The 16,532-nt window shown below is 45.9% G+C and overlaps 1 protein-coding gene across 5 annotated transcripts in view; it reads right to left on the reverse strand.

The window, feature by feature from the left end:
• RB1CC1 (RB1 inducible coiled-coil 1) overlaps positions 1-16,532 on the reverse strand; it is an 84,001-nt gene that overhangs the window by 34,253 nt on the left and 33,216 nt on the right. For all 5 annotated transcript variants that reach the window (XM_074354948.1, XM_074354945.1, XM_074354949.1 and 2 more), the window contains 9 exons: positions 16,294-16,420; positions 14,306-16,206; positions 11,872-12,037; positions 9,536-9,644; positions 9,190-9,430; positions 5,723-5,774; positions 4,793-4,840; positions 2,776-2,834; positions 1,111-1,247 (listed from right to left, as the gene is read on the reverse strand). In XM_074354948.1, coding sequence (XP_074211049.1) covers positions 1,111-1,247; positions 2,776-2,834; positions 4,793-4,840; positions 5,723-5,774; positions 9,190-9,430; positions 9,536-9,644; positions 11,872-12,037; positions 14,306-16,206; positions 16,294-16,420 — 2,840 coding nt within the window. The remainder of the gene's footprint in view (positions 1-1,110; positions 1,248-2,775; positions 2,835-4,792; positions 4,841-5,722; positions 5,775-9,189; positions 9,431-9,535; positions 9,645-11,871; positions 12,038-14,305; positions 16,207-16,293; positions 16,421-16,532) is intronic.

Consider the following 16,532-nt stretch of genomic DNA (forward strand, 5'->3'; position numbering starts at 1 on the left):
AAAGCCCCACTCCTCCTGTTTTTAGGAAATGCACTGTAAAACATCTGAAGATGAAGGTCATGGTATCACGCAGCCTAACGCGGTTCTGGAAACAAGCAGTGCGCACGGGCTTGCGTGCAGTCAGGTGTTTGCACTCTGAGCCACGGTGTGCAGAGACACTTCGAATGGGGCAAGACTCTAACAGCAGGTGACTCTGAGCAGAGGGACAGGGGGCTTTTATACTGTCCTTATTTATGCAACCTCCTGGCAAATTTAAAAAGCATTCTCAAATAAGTCTAAACAAGTGAAAAAACAAACCCCCCCGAAAAATTGAAGGAAAAAATCAAGTTCATTGTTTTCAAGGTATAAAGCCAGTAAATTAAATCGCAAGGTGTCCTCCCCGTCTCTCAGGGTTACACGAAAACTGCACACGTCCACGGATTCCGTCCAGCCCACTGCCAACAGCCACAGCGAGGGCCCTGTGGCATCGGCCCAGCTCGCAGAGGTGACACCTGGCCACGCGCACAAGGCACTCCTAGCAGCAACACCCACACACATTCCTGCTTTCAAAGCGTTCTACTCAGGCTAAGTGCTCCAGGACGCTCACTTCGTGCTTCTTGAATTCTTTGCAGATCAGCGCAACAGGCAGCAGTAGCACGCTAACTGTGCCGTGGTGTGCTTCAACACAGCTTACTGCCTCTTTTAAAAAACATGGAAGTACTGACAAGTTTAATGAAAAACAAGGCAGAAACACAGGATGGTAAATTGGGTAGAAAAGACATTTGCTAATTTAAAAGAATTTATTTTTGCCAAAACAAGTAATGCCTTTGTAAACAAATGGGCACGTCACGTTTAAGCTTACACAGGTCTGAGAATTTTAACAATTCTGTCGTTGCTGGAGTAAAAGACGTCCGACCTAACTGCATTAGCTGCACTCTAACTCTGAATCGCCAACAGAATCCAGGAAAGTCACCTGGATAACGCGGATTTTATAAACACACGGAAAAACAGACTAAGCAGAGTTCCCTCTTACCTATTTACTGCTGACATAATTAGGCGACAAGGGAGAGAAACCTCTAATGCACTCCCTCCAGCCCAGGCTCGCAGGTGAGCAGTGGATGGGACACTTACCACCCTCGCCTGGTTTGAGGTCCAGGGCAGGCAGAGACTCCGAATGCAGGAAATACAAGGTGGGGCTGACGGTGAAGAGCACGTAATTGTCATGGCGTTCGTCCAGGATGATGAGAACCAGGTCGCCCACCTGAAAGCTGAGCAAAGCGAGATTTTCACTGCCCTGAAGAGCCACCATCACCCTCCTCTCAATACTCTAAGTCTGTATTCTGCTACCTCCAACTTCAATTATCAGTGCAATATTAAGTTTCACATTTACATGATTTCTTTAAACTCTACCCAGCCCTTGGTGAGAATGCTGGACATACAGAGACGTTCAAAGGGTAACGCCAGCGCCTGGAACAAGACACATATCCCAATCTTTCATCTTGCAACAATAAACAAATTCTGAGGGAGCAAACTTAGTCACAGTGGGCAAAAAAGGACCAACTTATACCGTTTCTCCAGTCTCCAAGGAGAGTGCTCCTCAATTTGAAAGAAAAATCAACTAAACTGGGTGCATGTACTCAAGTTTAAACAAGTCACTGGTGATCACTGACTTGGGGCGAAGCCTGAAAGGAGCAGGAAGGGAAGAGGGTGTGACCACCTAGGGTTTCCGTGGTGCTGCCTCTGCCAGGTCCTTCAGAACCGCTGTTCAGGGAATCAGCTCAGGGCTAATCTGGAGCGAAGATAATTTAGTGGGTCCTGTACCTGGTCAATCATTAAAATCACAGGGGAGGCTTGCTTTCATTCATTGTTTATCCTGCAAATGTGAGCTGCCTGCCTAAGGAGATGTGACAGGCACTGGCTGGGATAAACCTGGAGATAATTCCTTAAAAAAGGAAGACGGGCCTCCCTGGGGCAGCCTTTTGTTGCTGCTTTTAAAGGCTCATCTCTCTCTGATCTCTGAAAAATCGTAAGCTGATCCGGCTCGACGTGCGGCTGGTGGCTCAAGAAAGCCATGCCCAGCTCTTTCAGTCACTGAGAAAAGACAGGGCTCTGCGAGAAGCCGGCGGGCAGTCACGTCTGGTAACCGGAGGGCTGGCTGGCGGCGCTACTGCGGACAGAACAGAGCGCCTAGTTTTCCATCCGGACAGGCACAGGAGAACGACCAGAGTCGGTGAGCCGCTGACAGCGCTTTAGTGCCCCAGACACCCTCCTCTCAAACAGCCCACACCCAAAGCAATACACCGCTACACGGCAACGTGGGCCAGGAAGACTGTCTGTTACTCAACTCATAATTTTAATAGTGTATTTTGAATTTGCAGCGTATCAATAAAATGAAGTCTGAGAAATAAAAACGGAGAAACACTGCAACTTCAAAAAGCAAGACTCTCCAATCAAAAATGGAAAGGACGAAGGTGATACATGGGATTCAAAAGAGGCGGCACCAGCTGAAAAGTGAAGTCCCGTCAGGAAGGTCTCAGGAATGTATGCACAAATGGTAATTAAAGCTGTAACAGGAAGGCCTTCGAATGTAATCCTAATGGTCCCAAAATAATTTAGAAAAATCTTGTTTTTCAATAAGAAAGCGTTAACTACCAACCAGTGCAAAGCACTCAGCCAGCTAGCCTGAAGCTGAGGGTCTAGCCGCTCAGACTGTCACCAACTACTCAGTGCTGTTCAGGTAGGTACTTTTTTTTTTCTTCCCAGAGAAAAAGCGCAAAATATAAATAAAATACTTACTCTCTAATAGCTATCTTTTCAGAATGCCTTGAGGACACTGAAGACATGCTCTGAGACATCTGAAAACAGAACAGTTGGTAAAGCTCTGTGTGTGCCGGCTAGTCCACACCGCACACACTCCCCATGACTCTCTTCCCAGGCCGCACACATTCACGTCTGTCCCAGCTTTTGAGGGTCCAAACTCGTGTGTTTCATTAATAGAATTCTTTTCCTTCAACCATTACTTTCCAAGGATAAATTTACCTATGTTTCTATCTATGGTGTTTCTTAATCCAATTTGGCTGGATTAAAAAAATGAATATTTACAATTATTCATTTTATTTATAATTACACATTTAATTCTAAAAAATATCACAAGGAAAGAGAATGACATTTTTCGAGAAGAGTCTGAAGCCCACCACTCCGAGGAGGCACTGGACAAGGCCTCCCCTGTCGGCCGGGGCGGCGGCCCAGGGCGTGCTAACTGGTCTGCTGCTGCCCGAGCTCAACTAAGGCTGCCCCGCCTCAGTCAGGCTCCAGCCCAGTTTTCACACTGTCGCAGGACACGTGGGACACGTGTGCCAAGGTCCCAGGGCCAGAAGGGTGGCAAGGATGCACATCCTCCTTAGCAGAGTGGGCCCAGGTACGGCCGTGCAAAGCAAGGACAGATAAATGAGTTTCTCTTTGTTCATTAAGTTCAGTTCTGATGCTCAGAATTTCTTCCATCTCCCTCTGAACACTGTGCAGGTTCTCAATTGGTGTTTAAAAACAAGACAGAAAAAAAACAACAGCAAATTAATGAATAGAAAGGCCTACAATTGTGAGGCCAACTTATTTTCAAAACTATCCAAATAGTGAGGACAAGTTCAACCATCCATTTTTCAGACTATATTCAACTCCATTGAGATTTTTTTAAAAGCTTCAGTTTTTCACATATTTGTTACAAACAAGGGCTCAGACGTGAGGAAACACTTGGTGAAGAGAGTTATAAATTGGTATGAAATTAGGAGTTAAGCTGAGGTGCCTCCGAGGGTGGCAGTCTTTGGGTCTGAGGGCAAAACTCTTTCAATCTTAAACATTTCCCAAGCATGTACTGGGTACTGTGCGCCAGCTGCTATTCTGGGTGCCAGCAGCACATCAGTGAACAAAAGTGACTAAAACCGTCACCGAACAGCTTCCATTCTCCCGGGGACACTGCGCGGACCACCACGTGGAGCGAGGTCTGCCGCAGACACCTCTTCCACGTCTTTCTGAAAAGGGTCTGCTTCACTTACAGAAACAGCAAACAGTTAATGTTATTTTGGTGATAAATGTATGGTGGACAGTCTACTAACTACAGAAGCTAGTGTGGAATCTGTGGTCACACTAAGGCGCGTGGAAGCAAGTGGATGCCTCCCTACGAGATGCTTTATTTTAAAAAAACTCAATTCTAATCGGGCCTTGAAACCTCCCGAAAGTGCTGCACACAGGCCTTCAACTGTTCCTACGCCTTCATAATCTGCAGTCATTCGAATCTGAAGAATGAAGCAGTTGCTTTATGACAGCATGTGAGACTGAATATGAAACTGGCCATTCGAGTACTTGGTTAAATTCCCAGGCTAGAGTCAAGACAACGGGATTCAGAGGGCCACACAGGGTCTCAAGCAAGGCATCGGGTTCAAACACCACAAGTTTAAAAAGAAATCCACCAAAGGACAGAATGTGTTGATTCTGCACACTCATGAGTGGACTTGCTAATCTTCAAAAGGCTTCTGAAGAACAGCTCTGACCGACTTACTGACTTAATTAAGAGCTGACCTGATCCAAAAACACATATAATTATGGAATCCTAAGAGATTACAGCTTTTCAATAATCAGAAGACTACCTGAATTTTGCTGACTGCTTTTAAAATTCTACGAGTGAGGCAGGGCACGTGGTCAGGTTTAAGAGTCAACTGGCATCAGTGACCAATGTGGCTCAACAAAAACCATCAGGAATGAATTAACCAAAGCACACAACCTTTTGATTTTTATAATCAACTGGACAGGGAAATCTTACCAGTCTCTGATTTAACCGCTTGTTTTCTTCTTCTTTCAACTGTAGTGTCTGCAGGGGCGGGAAAGAGAGACCTGTGGTTTCTGCTCATAAGCACTCAACTCTAAACATAAAGACTGTCCGAATTTCCTAAGTCTTCGCATTACGTCTGGCTCTAGTATCAAGGGCCTGTGGGGATATCCTTTTCAGGGATCCTTATCGACTTTTATTTCCTGGCTTAAAAGAGAACTACAACGATTTTAGGTGTATTTCTTTCAGCCAAGGGTTCTGCACGGGGAACGTGCCTCAGCGCCACCTGCGGGAGCGGTAAACACGCTGCAGGTAGCTGAGAGCTGCCCCCGAGGCTCAGCGAGGGAGTGGGGCCCGAGAGGAGGAACGTGCAGTCAGGACACACACACACCCAGCAGGTGCTGATGGACCTTTACTAGCGCGAGCACACACTGGAGCACAAGTCTGTACGCTCCGACTCTGGATCCCTACCAGTTATCTCCTAGAGAGCAACAGAAATTGTGCCAAGTCCTAAAAGCCCGAGGAATGAAAAGTCATCTATGAACAGAGATACATAAAGTTTGCTACTGACAGGAAGCTCTTTGCTGCCAATTTTCTCCTGTTCATTTCAATTAATCTCTATAAAGCACGTAACTCTTTTCCATTATTCATATATTCTACTTTTGCCCTATTCTAGACAATACTTTACACTTTGCTTTGGAAATTAGTGTGTAAAATACCTATTTATAATGTCTTGCTGAATTCTGAACTGTTGGTCACTTGGACCAAAAATAACAGGACTTCTCAAAATGTTAACCATAAAAATAACCATTAAAAAAGATGTAATTTATAAACACAAATAAAGCACGCTTTAACATCAGGTTCACTTAACTGCATCCCAGAGCGAACACGCTGAACTCTGTGTCAAGAAGGCACCTTACTTACTCGTTCTAACAGCATTATCCTCTGCTTTTCAGACAGCACGTGGGTATTTTCTCTAGGAGAGAATGATTTATTTCAGTTTAAGTCTTTTAAAATTCTGGACTTTACCTTCTCCAGTAAGATTTTGGAAATTTAATTGTTAATAGAGAGCACTTTAAAAATTTTAAGATTTGTACTTAATTTTCAAAAGCAGCCCATTTAAATTAGGACACATTTTAATGGTGTGTTCCTTGTACCAGAGATCCTGAACCTGTATCGATAAAACGTTTGAAATTATGAGCAAAACTCTGTGCATGCATTTTTCTGGAATAATGTCTGAAATTTCAAGCTGTCTCCCAGGGATTAAAAATCATTCCTCCTCTTATCCATGTTACAGATAAAATGGTCATTCTTGGGTGGCATCTCCATTAAAACTAGAAACAAAATGCCACATGTCCTTGAGTGAGCTACAAACACTCAAAAGCTTCAGTTCATAAAAAACAAACCAAATCTCAATACAGGTTACAAAAGTATTACTAAGTGGCTACAATGTGCTAGTCACTGTGTCATGTATGAATCTGCCCATCACACTGAAATATTCAAAAAATAATTAGAAAAGATAAGAAGAAATCTGTTTCTAAGAGTTTGACTTTATTTTTTCAGATTCCGCATATAAGTGATACCACGTGGTGTTTGTCCTTCTCTGTCTGGCTCACATCACTTGGCAGAGCCATGCAGGTCTGTCCATGTGACCACAAAGGGCAGAATGTGCTTCCTTACTGCAGCTGAGTAATATTCCATTCTCTCTCTCCCCCCGCTCCTTTCTCACTCCCTCTCTCTCTATATATATTTTCATCATTCTTTTATCGATTCACCCATCGACGGACACGGATGTGTCCGTATCTTGGCTACTGGAATACTGCTGCAGTGAACACAGGGGGTGCAGACATCTCTGAGCTATGGCTTCACTCTCTTTGGGGTTTGTTGAGGGTTTTCATATTTAAAAGTTGCTGCATTTTGTCAAATGCTTTCTCTTCATCCACTGCTATTGACATGTTGTATTACATAAATTGATTTTTAAATATTAGACCAAGCTTGCAGTCCTGAAACATACCCTGTAAGATTCACTTTGCATGTGGCTGGATTCAGTTTACTGGTATTTTGTTGGGAATATCTGCATGTATAGTTATAAAATATTTTATTAAATGTAATAGAAATGAATTTATTGATGTGAAATTTCTAAGATATTAATTTCTAAGAAGTTTAATAGTAATTTTAATGTTGCTCATCTAGAAAATGATGCTGCTAATCTATTATTTCTAATTTTTCTAAAAATGAACAGTTCTGTAAGTTTAGAAGCACAAATAGAAAATTAAGAAGGATTTCAAAAATTTCTAAAGTAGGTGGAAACAGGCAGAAACCCAGCACGTGCAACAGGTAATCAGGAGAGGACAAAGTCTGCAACACCAGTCCTAGCTTTTTTTTTTTTAAAGCTCTACTGAGCTACAACTGATATACATTTAGCAGAATAAATTCCTAATCACTGGTATTTTTTTAAGAAGTTTTCAACTACTTTTGTACTTTTATATTTCTATATGAATTTTAGCATCTAATATAAAATGTAGGTACTTGTTGAAATGTTAACTGGGTATAGATGAAATCACTGAATTACTCTGACGAGGGAACAGTATCTTTATAATACTGTGTTTCCATCCATCTTTTAACTTTCAGGTCTTTACATATCTTTCATAAGGTTCTATACGTTCCTCCACAAGGGTCATGCACACTTTTTGTTAAATTCATTACTAACATATATATATATTTCTTCCGATCAGCTTTGTTGGTAAATACACAAACTTCTTTTTTTGATGTATCTGTGACTTACACTCTAACTCAGTCTTTATTAGTTCTAATAGTTTGTTAGGTTTCTGTGGTTTGAAAAGGATATTATCTTTGAAATGATGACAGTTCAGACTTTACTTGCCAATTTTTGTTATTTACTTATTGTCTTGATGAAGAGTGATGGTGACAATTAGCATTCTTGCGTTCTTCCTAAATTTATGAAAAATGCCTAGAAATGTTTCAACATTAAATGTGATGTTTGTTATAAATATTTCACATATGGTTTCTCAAATTAAGGAAGTTCCCTGCTATTCCTAGTTTGTGCTAAGGTTTTTTTTTTTTAATATTATTTTTAATAAATTCACTGACTTCTACCAACGCAATGTCTGCGTCTACTGTGAGGATCATACTCCTCGTGCAACCAGGGAACACGGTTACGTTGAGAGAGTCTAGTGTTCATTGTTACTGCTTTCCTGTAATACCCCACTGGGTCACAATGACTACATTACCTTCACTTCCCAGTGCACCTGATGTGCCAAACCGCCTTCAGGATTTTTTACATATATATTCACAAGTGAGATTAACCTCTATCTTATCTGCTGTAATTTTTAAAATCATTCTAGACGTATAAACTCCTACTTTTTTTATTGCTATATTGATATATTCCTTCATTACAGGTTTTGAAATCATTCCATTTAATTACCAATCAATTGTGAACCAAAATGTAATAAAGAACGTATCTTAGGTTTATATAAACTCCTATTTTGTTACTACTTTTTAATATTATTGCCTGTGTTCAGCAGCCTAAATTATATCAATATTTGGAACCTCTGAGATTTCCTCTGTGACCCCGTATGCAGTTAACTTTCTTAACTGTTTCTCTATCGCTTTATCTATTTTTCACTTCGTTTCCTGAGAGGAAGTGACCTACCTTAACTAGTTCAAAAGTTCCACTTTTTAAGCACCTACGGGTTAACAACTAACTGCCCGTGGTGAACGGTATCCTCTCTCAGCACGAGACTTCCCCCTCAACTGTTCAAACCTTTTGCTCTGAATGGCTTACATATTATTTGCCTTACAAGTCTGTTACAATCACATTACATTAAACGTTCTGTCATTTTCAGGTGATTTTCTTGCATGTAGAATGCAGCTGGATGCTTTTTTTTCTGAGAGGTTTTGTTGTGATGGGTTGATTTACTTCTTCAAATAAGCTGGGACTTAACTTCTGTCACTTAAGTTTTCTAATTACTGCGGTCTCCTGATGTTTATATGCCTTGCCGATTTGACTTACATTTTATTTGTTCTGTTTTTCATCCATTCTTAAGCCTTGTTCTTCCTAAGACTCAAGTTAACCAGTTTCTGGTCCTTTCCTTTGAACTAAACAGAAACCTACCTACAATTTTACTTTTCAAGAAACTGCGCTAACCCCCATACCCCACACAGCCTCGGCAAAACAAACACACTTGTCACCGCAGTGACCACCGTCCGCTGAGTGCGTGCAGGACCTGACCGCTTACACGCGCCCTGGAAACAGCTCAGCACCCACTGGGGCTCAGGGAAGCACGGCAGGAAACACGCCGCAGGGGCTCCACACCCCCGCCTCAGCCGCGCTCCGGGCTGGGAGGGCCCCGGCTGGGGGCGGTACTCACTGCACCGACATCGTGCTGGTCTCCAGCGCCGGGTCCGCGCGGCCCTCGTCCTGCGCCTCCGGGGCCGGCCGCTCCGCCTCCCCCGCGGGCTCCGGCGCGCAGGCCCCGCACAGCTCCGGGGCTGCGGCCGCGCACGGCGAGGGCACGCGGCCGCCGGCGCGCAGCCGGCCCACCTCCTCCTCCAGCCGCTTCTTCTCCTCCAGCAGGCGAGCCCGGTCCTCGGACAGGGACTCTATCAGATCTGCAGCGCACGGGGTGGGGGTGGGGGGGAACACGGGCGTCAGGACGAGCGGCAGGACGAGCGCACCACGGCCCGCGCCCGCCGCCCCCGCCCGCCCGCGCTGACCTCTGTCCCGCTCCTGCTGCCGCGTCGCGCTCTTCAGCTTATCGCTCAGCTCGTTGATGATGTTCTCCTTCCTCAGCTTCTCCCTCGTCAGAACAGTGTTAAAATTGGTCTGGGACAACAGAGTGAGAACCTCGTAAACGCGCGGCACGCACGGGGCAGCCGGAGCAAAGGGCGGACACCCGCCCCTCCGGCCGCGGGCGCACTTGCACGCGGGGAGGAGCGCGCGCCACTCACAAGCGATGGGAACTGTTCAATTAAAATGCTACGCTGTGGTGAAGGCACTGTGGCTGCATTTTATTAGCTCTGTATTAAGGTGTGTTCCAACTTAGTATCTTGAAAATGAATTCTATTTTCACGTTATTGTCCACATGTTTAGAGGAAAAGTATTAGCAAATAATTTTTAAATTTTGGAGAAAGAAAAAAAAAACCAGCCAACAATTAACCAGCGCCGCTGTACACGGGACTCTTTCCTTCAGGAGCCTCCCTGCCCTGAGTCCTCCCTGTGGCTCCTGGGGCAGCGCGTTGCCCTGCACCGCCGACGCGCCGTCCTCGAGTCCACCAACGCCTTCTCACGGCCAAGCTCACACATCCAACTGCCTGCAGAGACCTCATGAGCCAGCTTCCAAAATTAACAGTCACAGATCCTCTCATCAATGAATAATGCCAATAATGCTAGAAAAGGGAGACTTAACAAGAATGTGGCATTCTTGGACCTAATTTAGTGAATTCATCAAATACTGGGTTAAACCGACTTCCAGCCAGAAGGCAGACAGGACGATCCCTCAGAAAGAGCATTTAGGGTGCGCCTGTGCAGTAAGCCACTCCTCTGTGCATTGCTCACATGCAGAAAGCAAAAAGAATAGTCCTAACAGTGCATTAGCTGCTTTGTCTTCATAGTCTTTGCTGCTTCTGTAATACGAAGCGGATTTTCAGAAAACTTACCACAATTGTAATACACATGTTAGAAACAAGGTTAAGGTCAGAGACAGCTAGGCCCAAGGCATCCCTACAAAACTAGCTCTAAATCAACTTAGCAACCACTACTTAACATCCAAACACTACGGAAAATCGGAAGGTGTCTCAGGAGTCACCTCTCCTCTCACTTTACAAGTACTGGAGGAAGAACTAAAGTTGAAGAGATGGTTTCCATCTGCCACTTCACCCCCACTGGATCCTGGAGGCCTGCGCCCGCAAACGTGCTCCCAGAGGAGCCCGCAGAGAGAAAGGCGGCCAGAAGGAGACAGACCTGTCTCAGGCAGGATGAATCCGCTGAAGAACTGACAAGTTCAGAATTTCAGAAACAGAGACGCTGTGAGTGACCTGCTCACTGACGATCTCACTGAAAGCTGGTGACTGCTCCCACCCTGGCAGTTACTTCCCTGGTTTCCGCTACACACACCCTTCCTTTTTCCGATTTCCCATCCTCATTCCTCCTTTTCGGCCCTTCTGTCTGTCCCCGGGCCCTGAAATTTAAACTTCGTAAGTAAGGGTTCTGACCCACACTTGTTCTCTGGTTGACATTTTTTGAACTCTAAAAGGATACTGAGAAGAGTGAAGCTGTACCACACGGTATCACACCTGTGAGTCAATGACGCCGCATCCACCGGCTTCAGGAGCGGCCTCCGCAAGGTAAACAAAGGATGCCGGTGTCCCCGTGCCTGTCCCGACACCTGCCCGGCCCCGCAGCCCCCGCTCTTCTCCACGTCCTCGCCGCCACCTCTGTCGCGCAGAAGTGCTCCCCTACTGTTATCCAGACCATAGCTGGCGTACAGGCTCCCTGACGGCCATCCCAGTTCCGGGGTCTGGGCCCTGCTCAGCCCACATGCGTTGCCGCTCCCCGCTGATCAACGCCAATTAAGTGAATCACCAAAGTTCAACCATATTCCACCGTAACCTGCTGCTGGCCGATCACATCAATACAATTATCAGCATGTAATATATAATGAAGTTCTAGCTTAGAGGAAAAAACCCAAGTATCATCTCTGTAGCGGTACAAATATAAACACCTTTATTTGCAAAAAACTAATCTGGGTTGTGAAGAGGTTAAATGATGTTTCCGAGATCACACAGACAGCTAAGAGACTGGAAACACAATTCACATTTCCTAATTTCTAATCTAGGACTATTTCACTGTGAAGTACCTGTGTGACGTAATGACCAGTAACAAGCAAACGCTTTTATCATGAAGACATTTAATTTGTGTCTCAGGATCAGTGCAGGAAGAGCACACCTAAGATGTAAGAAACCCCAGCTACACAAGGAACTTGTATTTGTTGATGTATGTTCACCTTCTTTGGCCCTAAAATAAATGAAACGAGGGCAGGGGACACGCATACCTGCTGTTCCGCGATCAAAGATGTTCGAACATTTTGCATTTCTTCATTCTTTCTTTTCTCCTGCTCTTCGAGTTGTTCTAGAAACTTAGCTTTTTCTTCCTGCAGTTTTTCTTGAAGTTCAGCAACTAGGCTTGAAGAATCTTCTCTGGCAGATTCAATGGCATGACTTTAAAAATTAAATGCAGTATTAAAACTTTTTCCCAAAATTACAGATGCAATCACAAACATACCAAGTACCGTCAACAGATGACATCAGCAAGGCTAAGTGTCTTCCTCATGCCTAACAGCGGTGACTCGGGGTTAATGACAGTGCTAGGTGAACCCTTTACATCTGGCCCCAAAAGAGAAACGAGCAGAGGGGCAAGGCTCAGCACAGATGACATGCTCCCTGACACCGACACGGCTGAACAAACATGTCTGATAAACTCAGGATAATCAGCTTCTACCAGCAAAAGGTAATGCTTTTGGTGTAAAAGTCAACACACTTCTCAAGAGCTCAGTGTCAGCTTCAGTCCTGCCTTCTCTGTAATGCAGCAGGCAGGACAGCTGAGAGGTGAGAAAAGAAACAGCCTGCAGAACACACCTGGGGAAAGGCTTTTCATTTTTAAAACAGGCTTTGGTTCATTTTGCTGGCTAATGAATAAATAACACAAAACTAAAGCGAACTTAAATGTCTACCAGCAGAAAGCGCCACGTTCCTTCCTCTGAGAACGCACTGACAAAACAGCGGAGGAGCGGAGAGGCCCAGGGAAGGGGAGCAGGCACGACCTAACACTTACTTTAATCCTATCTACTTCCAACCTAACAATCCTTTACATCTGGAAGCTTGTCCAGGTGGATCATTACTCTCATCAAAGGTGTTACAACATGCCGAGCCTCAGGAGAAAGGGTGCCATGTAAATATTCCCAAACTATTTTAAATAAATCTTAAAACATGTAAATGTTCCCAAACTGGTTTTAAGTGTACATTTACTCAACTTCAAATGACACGTAATGCTTTTCACAGCCTCTCCTTTGGGCGAGAGGAGAGGGGATTTGCAGGGTGGGAACTACAGGCTGCATGATCTCAGGGTTACCAAGGACGCAGAATGGAAGCATGGAGACGGCCACATCCAGCAACAAAGAGCCAAGTGAAACACCTCCGCAGCCGCAGTAGAGGAAGTACCATGAATGGCAGGGGTTTCAGGCTGAGAAGAAGAAACAAGCTAAGACACTGTCCGAGGTAAAAGATGGAGTGGGTGATGGAAGCTGTAAATAGCGACTGGAGTTGCGAGGCTGGTTACAGAAATAAAGAGCAGTGGCGAATCCTGTACGTAATAACCACGTCTCCCCACCCTGCCCCAGTGCCCTGGCATGTGACACCGTCGTGATGAGGGCAGTAGCCCTGGGGCTCCGCATCTACCTAGCTGACCGTCAAGAGAGAGCGCGTCTGTACAAGGTGAGCGAGCACCAGTCTGCCACTCGAGGGTGGCTGGAATGATATGGAGGGAGAAAGGTGTCCTCGGTGACACGAGGGACAGAAGCCAAGCCATGTGGGCAAGACCGCAGCACTGGCAGTCCGGTGTAGGTGGCAGCGGGACTAGGACCATGGGGTCAGAATGGGCGCCCAGTCTGCCCCGCCTGCCGTCCCGCCGTGGCTCCCCTGCTCGGACCTCACCCGCACTGGACTGTTTCCCGAACACCTCTGCAGCTGAGGTCCGGAGGGTACCACATATAATACATTGTATACCTGTAAACAGATTCCCTTGGAAGAATTAACACTAGAACCAATCGATCATGTTCTAGAAATTGTTTATTAGGCCATAAAAATCTCAATAAATTTTAATGGAGCAGAAATACTGAAGACTTTTTTCTCTGATCAAAGACAGAAACATGAGACAGTAACAATAATAAAAATGCAAAAACCCCACTACTGTATCAAACCTGGAATTTTACATTACCTATTACCATTTGAACCCAGAAGAAATAACTAAAATCATAACAACCATGAAGTTACACAGCCTTAAGCTAGAATTCAGCCTTTACTAAACACTGCTCAGAGGAAACTTCTTTTATACCTACATACACGGTTTAAAGAATGAAAACACATAATTTTCAAACGAAGAATTTAGGGGAAAAAATTAAAAATAAACTAAAAGGAAATTTATGAGTTAAAAAAGGACAAAGAAGATCCTGAAAACATTTGAGATTTTCAAAAATATTTCTCTGGAAATCCAAAATGCGAATCCATTTTTAAAAGCTACACTAATGGAGTTATGTTGTTTGTTATTTTTAAAATGTTTATTAAGAAACACTAAAGAGTTTTTACTTTATAAAATATTTCAACTGTTACATCTAAGATAAGTGAGTAAATCAACGTATGTGATTACACACACAATTAAGACTTGAATCATGACTTCAACTTGATGATTACAGACTGAGGTTAATTTCTTACCTTTTTGCTATTTGCCCCTCAAGATGTTTGACTTTTTCTATTAATTCTTTCTCAACAGCTTCTCTTTCCAACTTCAGTCCTTCCAGGGCAGTCTGAACGGCTGCTGCTTTTTCACAAGTGAGCTTCTGCAGTAGCTGTTCTCTCTCCTGCTCCTGGCTCATGACAAGTTTCTCTCTGTCCTTCTCAAGTTTCTGGATAATAGCTTCGTACTTCTCTTCCTGCTGGGCGATTTTTTCATCTTTTTCTTTTTCAAGAGCACTCAAGTCTGAGTCCAGCTTCCTCTGCAGCTCGGCCAGCTCTCCTTTCAGGCTCTTTTCTACTTCACACGCCTGCTGATGCGAGGACGTCACTCTGCTCAGCTCGGCCCTGAGCACGCGGGACTCCTCCTCGTGTCTGCTGACCAGCTCGGAAATACACTCGTCTTTCTCACTTGTCATTAAAGTTCTCAGCTCCGCCAGGCCCACCTGGTAACTTTCATTATTATCCTGAATCTTCTGGTTTAGTTGCTGGATCTCTGTTCTCATAGTTTCTGTCTCCTGTTTAAGGAGAGACTTTAAGGTCTCCTTCTGCTGGGCTCTGCTTTCTTCCAGCAAAATCTTTATTTCATCAGTTTCTGCTTCCTTCAACGCGAGTTCAACCTCCAGCTTACACCTCATGTCCGACAAATCTGACACCTTGAGTTTCAACTCCTGGAGCTGCTGTTCTTTTTCCTGGATGACCGCGGCGTGGGAATCCTGCATCTGCTCAATTCTCTGCTGACTTTCCTTTTCCAGTTTCTCCAAGCGAGCCTGGTGGTCGGCCGCCAGCTTCTGGAACTCCTGCGCGTGCCGGAGCTGCAGGGCGCCCTCGAGCTCGCGCCGGCGGCTCTGCTCCAGGCCCTGCAGCTCGGCCCGCAGCAGCCGCAGCCGCTCCTCGCCCAGCGCGCGCTGCCCGCGCAGCTCCTCGCGCGCCGCCTCCCGCGCCTGGCGCAGCGCCTCCACCTCGCCGTGCTGCGCGCGCAGCCGCGCCTCCAGCTCCTGCAGCTTCTGCTCCTTCTCGTTCTGCAGGCAGACCACGGCCTCCTTCTCGTGCTTGACCAGCGCAAACTCGTTGTCCTTGTTCTGCAACACCTCCTCCAGGCACAGCAGGTCCCCCTTCAGCTGGCTGATCCTGCGCGCGCTCTCCTCGCCCTCCCGGACCAGCGCGGCCAGCCTGCCCTCGTAGTCGCTCTGCAGCGACCGCAGCTCCTCCTGGTGCTTTTCAGTTAGTGTTATTTCCAAAGCGTACTTTACTTTCTCAATAGCGTTCCTTATTTCTCCTGCTGTACACGTTAAAGAGTCGGAGAAGTCGCACTGCTCCTTCTGCACGAACGCCCGGAGGCGGCCCAGATCCTCCTTGAGGCCCTGCAGGCTGAGGCGCGAGTCGCGGGCCGAGGCCCGACAGCCCTCCAGCCGCTCGCTGAGGGCGGCGCGGCCGCCCGGGTCCTCCGGGCCGCGCGCGCCAGTGTCCTGCATGCGCCGGCTGTCTATGGCATTGATGACCGACGAGTACAGGGACTCCACCATCATCTCGGGGCTCTGCGGGTCACTGATGGGGTTAGGAGACGATAGGTTTTCTTCTATGACAAACTCATTCACAGCAGACATGAAATCTGACTCAGGGCTTTCTGCTAACGAATCCAAGTCTAACGAAGCCTGGTGAATAGTCTGCTCTATGTTCGGGTGGGGGATGGTTTCAAAGTCAAACGTATGTGCATCAATGCTGTCTGGAGACAGTTCTTCTAAGGGACACACCGCGGGACACAGGGCGTCCTGCACAGCGAGCGGAGGCGGCGTTCGGGCTGAGGTAGTAGTTGTCATGCCTGTCGCACTTTCTGTCCGGGGTGAGGAAGCCGACTGGGGGGACGTCTGACTCACGGAGGCCTGGAAAAGAGAGGGACGGGCTTTCAGAGCTGCGGCAGCACAGGCATCTACACTAACGGGGGGACCGTTTCAAAGAACGCGACTTGCCTTTTGTTCACTCAGGAGATCGGTAATGGTCTGTGACATCTCATCCAAACTCTGGGCTGCCTTCACCAAATGATGCAGAGCGAGTACATGCTGGTGCAGAGGCTCAAAGTCACAAAGCAAGGGGACCCTGAAACACAGAGCAAATTAGAGTTCTGACTTCGTAATGAAAAATGAGTAACTACAACAAATATTTTAATCTATGCCAAAAATAACTACAGCATTATCATCCTCTTTCAACC

This window comes from Camelus bactrianus, chromosome 29 (assembly GCF_048773025.1).
Source record: "Camelus bactrianus isolate YW-2024 breed Bactrian camel chromosome 29, ASM4877302v1, whole genome shotgun sequence".
Taxonomy (NCBI): Eukaryota; Metazoa; Chordata; class Mammalia; order Artiodactyla; family Camelidae; genus Camelus; species Camelus bactrianus.